At 34.8% G+C, this 14,018-nt stretch overlaps 1 protein-coding gene across 5 annotated transcripts in view; it reads right to left on the bottom strand.

Moving 5' to 3' along the window:
• The window catches only part of TFG (trafficking from ER to golgi regulator), a 29,345-nt gene that overhangs the window by 5,831 nt on the left and 9,496 nt on the right, over nt 1–14,018 (bottom strand). For 3 of the 5 annotated variants that reach the window (XM_049105604.1, XM_025416390.3, XM_025416413.3), the window contains exons 4-6: nt 9,585–9,731; nt 5,150–5,317; nt 1,727–1,867 (exon numbers count right to left, since the gene is read on the bottom strand). In XM_049105604.1, coding sequence (XP_048961561.1) covers nt 1,727–1,867; nt 5,150–5,317; nt 9,585–9,731 — 456 coding nt within the window. The remainder of the gene's footprint in view (nt 1–1,726; nt 1,868–5,149; nt 5,318–9,584; nt 9,732–14,018) is intronic. The other 2 variants (XM_035709994.2, XM_025416407.3) reach the window with 1 other exon arrangement.

The raw sequence follows: 14,018 nt of genomic DNA, 5'->3' as shown, positions 1-14,018 counted from the left end.
GATCTAGAGATTCACCTCCAAAATGCTACTGACTGAGGTCACATATTAATAACTATGCCATTTTTCTAGCGTAAAGTTAAAAAAAGAGTTTCAGCAAGGCACACAAAGCCATCCTAAAGAATTCAACAAATATCAGATAGTATTAACTGGATGCCTCTGGAAAAAGGAACCTGGTTGCTAGGGGTCAGAGGTAGGAGAGACAGTATTTGATTTTTCACTATTTATCCTTTTATATTTTCAAATTTTTACCTACTTGAAAATAATTTTTCAATTAAAATAAACCCAATAGAATAATGTGAGACATTAAGAAAGCATTAAATCCCATTCCTTTATAAGTGAACAGTAAACATTATTTGGTACAATTGTCCTTCCAACTGCCATTCTACAACAGTATACACTGCTTAAGATGGAATTTTTTTCTAAAAAAAAAAAACACCAATGTCAGTTCACCTGAAGAACATATTAAGAATAAAATTCTTAGGAAAAATATTTACAATTCCAAGGCCCGTTTTACAGAATTTAAGTAGCCACTAAACTCCCATCCCATCAAAACTCTGCTTTTACTCCTTGTTTCAGCCCACATCTGCTTCAGTTCTAGTTTGCTCGAGTTAGGGCAGCTGTATCTTGGTACAAAGTAAAGACTGTAACTAAAGTTAGCTGAGAAGAGGCTGAAGCAGAAAGAAATTCTTCCCAAACTACCCACTCATCAGACAACTATCACATGCTAGATCCTATGTTGTCTAGCATTCATTCAACAAGAAGACTAAATATAGAGCCACAAGATGACTACGATTCTATTATATAAGTGCTGCATTCATTTTAGGCTGTGAATTTTTTTTTTTTAAATATGATTGATAAAACTCAGTCACTTGCTTCTGGTGCTGAAAATACAGCATACCACCTACTTGGCCCCTTTATACAAATAGTTAGAGCACCACCTGGTGTTTGTTTTAAAGTGGAATGTGTTCAGTTTGTAAACTTCAGGTGTCTGCTCTCCTGAGCTTGCTGTGGTCTCTCAATCCCCTTCAACCATGGAAATAACCCCTTTATCTGTTTAAATACAGAGCCTTCAAGTTATATTTCTAGAGATATTCTTTTAATACCAATAGTTTTGTCCAATTTTCATAATTTAAATGAGAGAATAGTAAAACCCAGAGAGATTAAATTGCTCATCCAAGGACATCTCACCTAGAGAAGACAAGTTTGATTTAAAATACACTGCTTTTTTCCACAAAAGACATATTGCTAACTGCACAAATATTTAAAGGGCTATTTATCTTTCAAAAAACTACACTTAAGTTATGCTTTACCTCTATTTTAAAAATCTTTTCAATTACAAAAATAATACACAGAAACAAGAAGAGAAGGGAAAAGGAAATAAAACAGCACCTAAATATTATGCAAAATGAAGTGTCACCTCAGGGAGTCACCATGGACCCTCTGGTTACCACTGACTGGTAACTGGTATGAATCCTTCCTGACCTTTTGTCATGTATTTATATTCACATAAGCACTTTTTCAGGTTTGGTTTTGTTTTTTTCAATAATCAGAAGCATATATGACTTCTAACCCAAAAGCATACCATATCAGTAAATCAGAAATTTCTACAACTGTATTCATAAAACGAATGCTTATGTAAGCTCTTTACCATGCATCACCAACAATGCTGCAATAAACATCTCTGCACATTTACCTCCCCAAATAAGTGCTCTTATTTCTATTTTACCTTCACTCTGACCTGCTTGTGTCTGAGCTCCTGTATATGGTGGCTGCTGTGGCTGAACTCCTGGTGGATGAGCTGCAGAGGAGGAGGAAGCAATGCTGTCGGGTGTCCCTGAACGGTCTTCTGCAGGAGCACTGGGTGGCCCTAAATGATCATGAAAAATCAGTTTAGTTCCCAATATAAGACCCTTCCCCAGCAAGCTCAATTAATAAGTTTGTTTAAAAGATACCCAAACCAAAAGTACTATAGAACAAGCAATAACCACAAATGCAACCTTTTACAGTGAATGTATATACTTCATTTCTTCCTTTGCTCCACACTTCTTAAGAATCCAAAGCTATGACTAGAAATCCTTCCCTATACAGTGTAGAGTGTTATATTCCTAAGTACTAACCTCTCTCTGCAAAAATCAAAACCCATCTCTGCAATACCACTATCCTCCACTTCGTGTTACCGAATTCATTTTGTAGGTCAAGCATAAGTATTCCCTTCTACAATGGGCCTCCATTGCCCATAAATCAAGTTCAACCCTCTGGTTTGGTAGTCAAGGATCCAAACAGTACTTCTCACAATTCCTCCTCTTGCATGCCATGCCCCCTGTTAGCTGAAACTAACCTTCCATTTCTTTTATCACTGTTCCCTCCTGTCCCATTTTCATGTATTAAATATAATGTTCTTTACATCCAGTTATTACCCCACACTTCCAGTAAACCTTCTTCACTCATACTTTTTCTGAAGTATACTTTTATTATGACCCTTACCAACTTCAACTTTTCATTTCTGAACAGCTCTCATCTTCCTCTTAGATTACACAAGCTATTTGGGCCAGGCTCCTTTCTGATTCTTTTTGTCTGCCTCACAAAGACTACCTCTCAAAGTCTTCTAAAATAATGAACAAAGAAGTAAATGGTGAGAATCTACTACAGTTCTGATCCTGTGACAGTCAAAAAAGACACTGTGAGGACAACTGTAGATGTTTATTTACTCTTTTAAGTTCTTTCTGTTGGGCAATATAGAGGAGTGGTTAAAGGCATGGACTATGGAGCCAAACTGCTTAGTTTCAAATGCCAGTGTTGCCACTTAGTAGCTCTGGACATACTACCTCATCTCTTTCTGTGCCTCAGTTTCCTCATCTGTACAAGAAAAATACTAATTTCTACTTCATTAAGGTTACTGTAGGGATCAGGAGCTAACAAGAGCTTACAGCAAATATTTATAAGAGTGATTATATCACAAGAGCTTATGTGAGTGATAGCCATTTAGAAAATTCCACATAGGGACTTGCTATTACTTAGCTAAGTTCCCCGAGGGCAAACCTCTACCCTCTGTACTGCTGCATCCCAGAACTCAGCACTTTATTAGGCAACTGTGTGGCTGGCCAATAGAGTCCAGGCACTGACAAGAACCTAGGCTAGGATTCAGAGTGGCAATGCAGAGAAATTGATGGTTACCAGAGTAAAACAGGTTAAGTGCTCATGTTACTGATATTTACATATGTGTACGTAAATACATACATTTTCCTACAAAAAACACCATTACTGACCTAAGAAAGTACATTACTTTGATCCTTCTTTCCTCTCTTGTATGTAACCTATTAGTCAACGTTGCCAACCTATCTTTGTAATACTTTATTCCTCCTTCCAATGTCCACAATTCACTATTACAGTCAAGCTTTTCCCAACAGCAGACATGAATAACTACAAAGTATCCTGGCATTTTCAATGGGCAGTTTTTCTTACTTCAAATAATGTGAATTATATTAATCATGTTATTCTGGTGTGGCATAGACTATGTTCTAATCCAAATTTTAAGCCTGACCTTATATATAACTATTTATTCCTCTATCTGCCATTGCTTAACAAGAAGACATATTCACTCATATTTCAGTTGCTCTAAGTTCAGATGTATCACTTGTGTGATGTCTTCTTTCACCAAGAACATACATCATATACTAATATTTGTCTTTCCAGAATTTCACACAATTCTCTTTAGTGAATAATCCCAGAGAAGTCTCAAAGAAAAAGAAAATAGACTGAATCCTGTATTTCCAGTTACTGATAATGGCAAAGTAAGTGGTCAAGGGGTAACCACTAAAAACCTGGACAAAATAGCAGAAAACAACTATTTGAAATCACTGGAAGTCAACCAAATGTTAAGCAGAAACCAGAAACGTTTACCCCCAATTGAATTACAGTGGCTAAGAATTACAAGCCCTGACCTCTGCAACCCCAACAGCAGAAAGCCATAATGTGAACTTCATGGCTAGCCAACTGGCTGGAAATTTGGAAAAAAAAAAAAAAAATCCCTGGATTAAGAGAGCCACCAAAAGAGGGAGACCTAAAAACCAAGTATAAGCTCTGCCCAAAATCCTCAGCTGGTCATAAAATTAAGAGGTAGACACATAAGAGAGCTCAGGAAAAAAAGCCGCACCAAGAACTGAAAGGGCTGAGCAGAGAGATTAGTTGGTATGCTCCACCGGGACAAAGAATAAGTAGTTTGAATCCATACAAAATAACTCACTGCCAGAGCAACAATAACAAAAAGCCCTCAAAGGAACCTAAAAGAATCCCAAGTCACCACTTTAACCATAATGTCCCGTTTTCAATAAAAAATTATCAGATATGCAAAGAAACAGGAAAATGTGACCCACAATCAAAGAAAAAGGCAAGAAAAAGAAAGTGGACTCCAAATAGGCTCAGATGTTGAAGCAGCAAACATTAAGAGCTCCTATAAATATTTTATTTTTAAAAAATTGTATTTTTAAAGAATTAAAAATGCATCAATGAGTTATAGGGAAATACAGTCTTAATGCAAAGGAACCTCAAAAGAAAAATACTATACAATCAAATGAAAATTCTAGAGCTGTATGTGTAATTAGAATCCAAAGAGAAAGAAAGCAGAAAAAATTCTGAAGTAACAGTCAAAAAATAAAAAGAAATCCTAGTATAGGTGCTGTTTTAAGATTAAAACCATTTCCATAAGAGCACTTTCTACACAAAAGCAAGTTAACCAGAAAGCTACATTTAAATTTAAATTTCTCCAATTTAACATCCAAAGAAAGAAGACATCAAGTGTACTTTAAATCCTACAACAAATCCTTAATAAGATTATAAAATGGTTCAGATTTTAAAAAAATAAACTCTCTGAATTCTACTTTTGAAAGAATTTACCTAAACCAAACTGGTTATTCTTACAGCAGGTTCTATGACAGGGAGAATGCCTAAGAAAGTTTTCCAGGTGCTAGAAATCATCTAGATCTTGATCTTGCTTGGTGTTTTATATAGATATACACAAAAGTAAAAATTTACTGAACTGACCCCCTAAGATTTGTGCACATCACTGTATCTGTTAGCCTTCTATTAAAGAAGGAAAGAAGGAGAAGGAAGGAGAAAGGGAATGAAGGATAAGAGGAAGGAACTAACTTACCTGAAACCTGATCATCTGTTAAGCCAAACGCTGACATGACATTTTTATTGATTTCATCTTGGTTTTTTAAAGGATCAAAAGCTGACATACTTGCTGCCATAACCTGAGTAGATTGTTTTCCAGAAGAATCGGAAGCAGCAGGCTTTTCATCCCTACCATCCACAGTATCTATGAGAGGAATAAACAAAAACTTGTTTCCATTTTATCTATACTCAATAAAGCCTAAAAAATACAAAATAGGGAAAAATATATGTGTATATAGCTTGAAATGTTCAGAGTATCTCTGAATATAATTGTTAATTTTACTTTCCTCTTTACACTTGAATTTTTAAAATCAGAATAAAAAATAATGAAAAATTTTAAAAAGCAGCTTTAAAAAAAAAATTATCTACCTCCTTTCCTAAGAATTTTAGATGAGGAAAAGAAATATAAGCTCCTTAACACAGAAAAACACTTGCCCCTTTTTTTGGAGCCCCATGGCCTATATATATCCTACTACCAGATACATTGAGGACTAATGCTTCATTTTGCAAAAGAATAAAGAAGTTTAACTGAAGTTATGATATCAACATTGATGGTCTACGTCTACTTGTCTATTTGTTCATCATTAATTACATGGAAATCTCAAGCCAACCAATACATTAAACACATCCTTTTAATTTGTTACGTCACCGTTTAAAATACTTTACAGTTGGAATGATGTGTGTGAGATTTGCTCAAAATAAGAGGGGTGGAAATGTACGAGAGTCTAGATAACATGATACTATGAGCTGACAATTACTTTAGTTGGGGGGGGGTTTCACAAGATTGAGAGTATTATGTCTACTTTTGTACATTTTTCCATAAAGAATTTTTTTAATAGAAAAATAAAATTTTAAACATGAGCATGATCAATTTAAAACTATGCTTTTCTTCTAAGGATACTAAGGTATTCAACAGGCATTTGTACCACTATGTTGTAAAAGAAAAGGGATTCAAGAATAACCCACATTTTACAAATAGGAACCTGAAACCAAAACGATATTAAAAACAAAACAAATAAATAAAAAGAATATTGCTAACCATCTACTCAATTAATAATTTTCGATTTTTTTCCTGTTACCAAGCAAATAAATGAACATCAGTTATTAGGTTATCTCTGATCGGTTTGTGAAAAACTCTAAGTATAATATAAGCACACATGGGCTTGCAACTCTTATTCATTCCTATGATTCCACTGGTTACACTAATATTTCCTCCGTTTCTGGAAGAAAACTACCATAAGTACTCCTTTAAAATAAGTCTACCAGTTATTCATCTTCCTCACCAATTTCCTTCCTAATCCTAATTCCAAGGCTATATAGCCCAAAAGTGTATCACACCAATCTTGTAAGTTATTCCCCCTCATGCTACTCCCCTTCACGGTCTGTGCATCCTTCCTCTTACCACAAACTAAATCCATCAGGAAACACAATACTTTATGCCTACCAGCCTTCTAGCTGCTCCTACTAGCTGCTCCGGCTACCACAACAGATCAATCCAGTGCCCGCAGTAGCCTACACATCATGTTCCTCAGAAAGGAAAGCAAGTACCTAAGAACCACTGTGGAGGCAGACCACTGACGAACGTAGGTAGCCACATGTTTTGGGGTGAGGCCAAACCACATTGTTCTAAGGAGTACTCACAGCTGACAACACCATTTCGTGGTCTAGACTGTTTCTGGTGTAGCATTTTGGGGGGGTTATTTTATGTTATTTTCTTGAGAAGATTATTAAGTCAGGATATATTCTAAAAGTTTAGAAGCTTTAAATTTCATAGAAGGCAGGTGGTCAAGAGCTAGTGATCTTGTTAAGGACAAGAAAGGAAACAAAAAATGAATTACAACCATCTACAAAGCCAAAGCACAGCATGCATTATTCTACTCATTAGATAACTGGGATAGGACACTCTGACAAGAAGGGAGGCCACACAAAGGAACAATGCGTGATGTAATTTCCAAGATGAAGAGAAGAAACCAGTTTTAACATCTTTTACATTAACATCGGTGAGAATAATAAAACATGAAAAATGAAAATAAAGGGTTAATAAAGTGAGGTAATAAAAACAGTGGCAAGAAATACATAAGAACAGAAAGGTTGTTTCACCAAACATAAAAGTTTATAATTCTATTCCTTACAGCAGAATATAAGCTACAATAGGTAATTTTTACACAGTACCAGCTACACTTGTTGAATTTTCATCTAAGTTACATAATATTCTACAGATGCTCAAACCCTCTGAAATTATAAGCAAATGTTGTTGTGTCAGCCATCTATGAATTACTCTGGCAAAATGGCCAAAAGTTTTCTTCAGATTCTGGACCTAAAGTTGGAGCTTTTTGTCTGGAGAGAGAGGGTTCAGAAAAGGCCATTTGCCTTGACGTGAAATATTAAAAGTTTATCAAGAAAAGGTCAGGAAGATCTTATTATAGTATTTCAGCAAATCTCTAATATGCTTTGAAATACAGAAGTAGGGACACCTGGGTGGCTCAGTGGTTGAGCGTCTGCCTTGGGCCCAGGGCATGATCCCGGAGTCCCAGGATCGAGTTCCACATCAGGCTCCTTACATGGAGCCTGCTTCTCCCTCTGCCTGTGTCTGCCTCTCTCTGTGTATCTCTCATGAATAAATAAAATCTTTAAAAAAAAAAAAAAATGAAATACAGAAGTGGAACTAGAAATAACTAATCACCAAGTATTTATTAAGAATCTACCATTAGGGATCCCTGGGTGGCGCAGCAGTTTGGCGCCTGCCTTTGGCCCAGAGCGCGATCCTGGAGACCCGGGATCGAGTCCCATGTCGGGCTCCCAGTGCATGGAGCCTGCTTCTCCCTCTGCCTGCGTCTCTGCCTCTCTCTCTCTCTCTGTGTGACTATCATAAATAAATAAAAATTAAAAAAAAAAAAAAAGAATCTACCATTAATACAATTCCACATAGCTGGAGGAAGAGAGGAAGAGGAAAATTACAGAAAATGCAGTTTTATTTACACTGTATTTATTTTTTTTTTTTTTTAATTTTTATTTATTTATGATAGTTACAGAGAGAGAGAGAGGGAGGCAGAGACACAGGCAGAGGGAGAAGCAGGCTCCATGCACCGGGAGCCCGATGTGGGATTCGATCCCGGGTCTCCGGGATCACGCCCTGGGCCAAAGGCAGGCGCCAAACCGCTGCGCCACCCAGGGATCCCTACACTGTATTTAAACTAAAGAAAGAAAACAACTCCAAAACTTAAATGGAGCCAAAAAAATATAATCTAGGAGGAGAATCTAATGGCTGCAAGGATTATACAATGCCACTTTCCCACAAAATCATCTTCTATTAAGTCCCTTATATACAGTCATCCAGACTTTATAAAACTTACTATTTCATAATGCAACTTTAAGCATATAATTTATATGCAAACAAAAATTGTAAAAAAAAACCCACAAGTTTGTTTTTTAAGTGCAACATCTAAGAATACTAAAAGTTGAGGAAAGCAGTTGTTCAAAATCTATTTTCAAGCCCTAATACACAAACTTCAGTCTACATTTTTAAATATATTTGGTCCAAAAACTTTGTCAGTTCCAAATTTGTCAATAAATCTTACTTTATCTTAATATAAACACACTACATATCATCTGTAAAGTGGAAAAAATAAGCTTTTCTTTACATATGATTAAAAACTATGTTTAAGTAAACTTTACAATTTTCCATTTGAACATACAAATCTCAAGTTATTTATTTAAAATTACTTCATATGCCACATAAAACACATGAAATTATTGCAATTCCTAATTATTGTAATTACACTGTAATTATTACAATGGAAAGGGTTCAAAAGAGTCAAAGGGGTTTGAAAACTGACCTATTCATAAACCCAGGGGTTTAAGACTAGTTGTAAGGAATTAACCCAAGAGCACTTTAAAAATGGGATTCTTCGGCCCTGCTCTTTAGTAGATTTACAATGAGATCCAGGAATTAGTAAAATAAAACCTCCTGGTAATCCTAAAGGACAGAGGCAAAAATAAGAAAGGGTAACAAGGATGCCAACGTGCTCCTACATAAACAGTTTTTTAAAAAATCTGCAAAAAGATACGAATATATAGAGTATAATGCTAGGCAAAAAGTCAAAGACAAATATCATTTCACTCATATGTGGAATTTAAGAAAGAAATATGAACAAAGGGGAAAAAAAAAAAGAAACTAAAAAGATTCTTAACTACAGAGAACTGACGGTTACCAGAGGGGAGGTGAGCTAAACAGATGATGGGGATTTGCTTGTCATAATGAGCACTGGCTGATGTATGGAATTGCTGAATCACTATATTATACACCCGAAATTAATATAATACTGTAAACTATATTGGAATTAAAATAATAATAAATTTTTTTAGAAAGACAAAGGAAGAATAAAGCAGAATAAAATGGATTCACAGTCTACCATTTTCAGGAATACTGCCGGAAGGTCCTGGCTCTCCAGGTGGTTCCAAGCTATCCAATAAGCGGTTCACTTTATTTCTCAGTTCTATCAGCTCTCGACGGAGATATTTCACCTGACTGGATTCAAGGGGTCTTGGCTGGCCATTAACTGGAATAAAAACATTAATTTGCTTAAAATTAGGCAATGTTCTTAACATATCAACACAATAACAGCAATAAGAAAAAACAAATGTAATTTCTTTAAAAAGAGAAACAAAAACAAGATACCAAATGATGTCATTTAAATGAGAACTCTTTTTAAGGAAAGAATTATTACTAATAATTATTACTATTATTACTATTATTACTATTACTAATAGTTTACTTTTTGAAAAAACAAATATTAATCTGTCTTTGTTGATGCACATCTATGGCCTATGATAATGTTGGTTAAAAAAAGTTTTATTAGGAGAAACTACAATAAACTAAAATTTTAATATATATTTTAATAGAAATTATGTACCTTCAAAAGCTCACTTTTTTTCTCCACACTGTTCTTTTTATATTTTTGAAGTAATATAATAAACACCTTATTCTATACATATATGTTAAAAGCTACAACGTGACTGACAGGTCTGTTATCCCCCTTGCCTATTTTTGACCTAAAAAAATAGCCACCTAAAATAACTGACCTAAAAAGTATTAAAAAAAAAAAAAAAAAAAAGCAGAATTCTTGAATCCAAATCACTACTGTTCTTCAAAGTAGTTACTTCCAAAAGCAGTATACTAACTATAAAAAGTCAGAGATATTTAATAATCATTGGAGGTTTTTTTTTAATGAAGACAATTACCTCAGTTAGTCGAAATAACCTAAAAAAGGAAAAAAATAAAAGAAATCCTTCAACTAGCAAAAAAAAAAAAAAAAGTAAAGCAAGGCTCTGAGTGCAAGCTTCAAGATAAGAGTTCAAAAATTAAACTAAGCGAAAATAGTTTATGCACTGCTGGTACACATATTACAAATTCCCAAGTCAACAAATTAAAAAGGAAATCCATTTGAAAATAGAGGTTCAGGGATTCTTTGTTAAGTTGCAAACATCAAATCTAAGTTTTTTGAAGACAACCCTATTTTTACACACTCCCTATATATAGTTATGAGGAAGTTCAATACAATTTTCTATTACATCCATTTATTACTCATTCTTAGGGTATTACTGGGTTTTCTCTAATATCTAGAAAGAAGAAAAGCAGCTCCTGACAACCAGGAACTGGCCTAGTCCAATAAGACAGGCCTTGGTACTGCCAGAAGCTGGGCTGGCTGGCACTCACAAGTAAGCTGCGGTGTTCTCCTGATGAACATGAACAATTTCAAAGAACATCAACAATCACAGAAGATACTCTGGGACTGTGACAGATGAAGACAAAAATAGAGCCACTGCATACTCATGGGAGAACTCGGACAAAACAAGAACAATAACCAAACCACAAAAATGGCCAACATCGCTGGCTAAAATGATTGCTGCTTGTTTTACCAACTGAAGCTTTAGCCTCAATTAATTCCTCCAGCTTCTGCATAAGACTTATTAGTAAGATACCCAATCACATGACCATCCAATCTAAGGGCAGGGCCCATTTCTTGGAACCTTATCCAAAATCATCTAACATAAACCCAAGCCTATGAAAAATCCTAATACTTTTACTGAGACACCCCACTGTTCATAGTATTCATCCTCCCTCACCGCAATGTATCTGTAGTATTCTCCTTTTCCATCCCTCACATTGCTTATTTGAGCCTTTTTTCTTAACTTTAATCTTAATAGAGGTTTGCTAATTTGTATCTTCTCAAAATTGTTGATCCTATCAATTCCCTAACTTCTAGCTCACTTCTACTCTGTATTATTTTTTCCTAAGTTACTTGTCCTTCTTGTATTGAATACTACAAAATATCCCTTCAAGTTTAGCTTTAGCACACTCTATAAAAACTTCATTATGTAGAAACCATTACTAATTATTTCTAATTCCCATTAAAATTTCTTGACTTGTTTCTTAAAAGCGTATTTTTTTCTTCAAAAGTCCCATAGTCTGTGCTACCTTTTTTGTCCAGTGGTTTCTAATGAGGCCAGAGAGTATAATCTCTAAGATATCTCTTCTCTGATATCTATTGATATTTGTTGGAAAAACCACTATATGGTCAATTTTTATAAATACCCACATGTACTAAAAAAAGCTATACTCCTTCCTGATTGCTAGATGCATAAGACCAAGCCTGTATCTGATTTGTTCAAATTTTCTCTATCCCTACTAATTTGGAGCCTGCTTGATCTACTAGTTTCTAAGGAAAGAGTATTAAAATCTCTTTCAAGATTGTAAATTATTTTTCCTTACGGAAAAATCTAAGAAAAATCTAATGCTATGATGCATTACTGTTTAGAATGATTATATAGTCTCAGTGAATCGTATTTTTATTATGAAGTGACTATTACTAATGAATATTTTCACTTAGAGTCCATTCTATAAGTATTGACAACTAGCTTTGAGTTTATCTAGTATGTTTTTAGCCCTCTACTTTCAAACTTTGCAAAGTAATTATTTTAGTATGTCTCTTATAATCAGTGTGTAACAAGACTTTGCTTAACTCCAGTTAAAATCGATCTTTTAACATGTACTTTGGTCCATTTATGTGTATTATTTTGTGCTATTTATCAAGCTTTCTCTTGGCTTCTTTTCCTCATCATCTAGTCAACCACGTAGGTACTCTTGTTTCCTTCTTTCCTTTCCCTCAACTGGTTATTTCTAGTCTCTCCCTAATCACTTAACATTTTAGACATATATACTTCAATTTTTAAAAATCTAAAGTTAATGAGTATCCTCTTCCCAAATACAAGTTTTTAAAATATTTAAATTTCTATCATCCTCTCCTGTCTTACATATAATTATTAATCAGTATTTTGTCCCATCTTGTTTCTATATTCCTAAAACTTTTTTTTTTTTATAATCAGTGCTCATTTAAATTTACACGTTAACCAGTTTATTTGCTCACAACTTCTTGCATGTTTCATCCTTCTTCTGGACTCAAATTTCCTTCTTGCCTAAGTATTATTTTAAAAAACTCTTTCAACAAGGCCCATGAGTGATGTAATTCTCAGTCTTTACTTGAATTTTATTTTCATTTTTATTTTTTTGAGAAAGAGCACACAAGGTGAGAGAGAACCTTAAGCAGGCTCCATTGCCAGCACAGAGCCCAATGTGGGGCTTGATCCCATGACCCCAAGATTATGATGTGAGCCAAAATCAAGAGTCAGATGCTTAACTGGCTGAGCTACCCAGGCACCCAGAAATTGTTATCTCCCCTTATTCCTCAAGCCTAGCAGACTACAGAAAACTACTTTTCCAGTTACTTTTCTGATCAGTTTGAAAATGGTACTCTATCTCTAGCTTCTACTAGTATTATGAAGAAGTCTACCAACACAGTCTAATTGCTTTGTAGGTGATGAGTCTTAAGTCTCTCAGGCTACTTTTTAAGATCTCTTCACCTTACATATTTCCCAGTTTCGTGACAGCATGTCCAGTGGAGTTTTATTCATATCCTGTTCACAACTCACTGTGCCTCCTGAATCTGTATCTTTTATATAATTCTGAAAATTTCTTTACCATTATCTCCTCAAATATTTCCACTCCTTCTTTATCTCTTTCTTTAAAGTCTTAATGGAAATAGGCTGGACTTTCTCATTCTCCAATTCTATCTCATATTTTTCATCTCTGTTTTTATGCTTGATTCTAGAATTTCTTTAGACTACCTTCCAGTTCACTAATTCTCTCTTCAACTCTCAACAACTAATCAGTTGTTCTCCCTCTCCACCCTGTATTTAATTTTAATGATATTTTTCTTTTCCAAAAGTTACCTTGATTTGTTTTTAAAATCTGTTTATTCTTTTTCCATAGTGCCTTGTTCTAACATTCTTATTTCTTTTGTATCTAATAACCTTTAACACGTATCTCATAGATGATCACTTCTATTAACTGAAGTTCTCAGAAGTCTACTCCTATTACTAGTTGTGGCCATTGTTTCTTGCTTATATAGACTGTTTCACGTGTGTCTTACAATTCTGAACTCTAAGTTCATCAACAGGATCCCATCTAGGAGAAGCCTATGACCTGGATTGAGAATATATTCCTTCTAAGAGATTTCTGCCTATCCTTAACATTTTTTTATGTTTTTTTCTGGGCTTGAAAGTTCCCAAACTATGTAGACCGTTTAAATTTAAACCCAACTCATCTAAGGCCCACAGTTATAAATCCTTAAGGGAGCTTTCACAAACCCAACAGCCCAGGGTACAAGAGCTTCCTGTATCAATTCCATGACTCGTTCTGTATCAATAGAGAGGTATTTTTCCTTTTTCCTATCTAGGGCCTATGACCCTAGATACACTGAGGGCCTATGACCCAAGGTCTCTAAACA

The sequence above is a fragment of the Canis lupus genome, chromosome 33 (genome assembly GCF_003254725.2).
Source record: "Canis lupus dingo isolate Sandy chromosome 33, ASM325472v2, whole genome shotgun sequence".
In the NCBI taxonomy this organism is placed as follows: domain Eukaryota; kingdom Metazoa; phylum Chordata; class Mammalia; order Carnivora; family Canidae; genus Canis; species Canis lupus.
The sequence above is the reverse complement of the archived record's forward strand: the minus strand, read 5'-3'. Positions and strand labels throughout refer to the sequence as shown.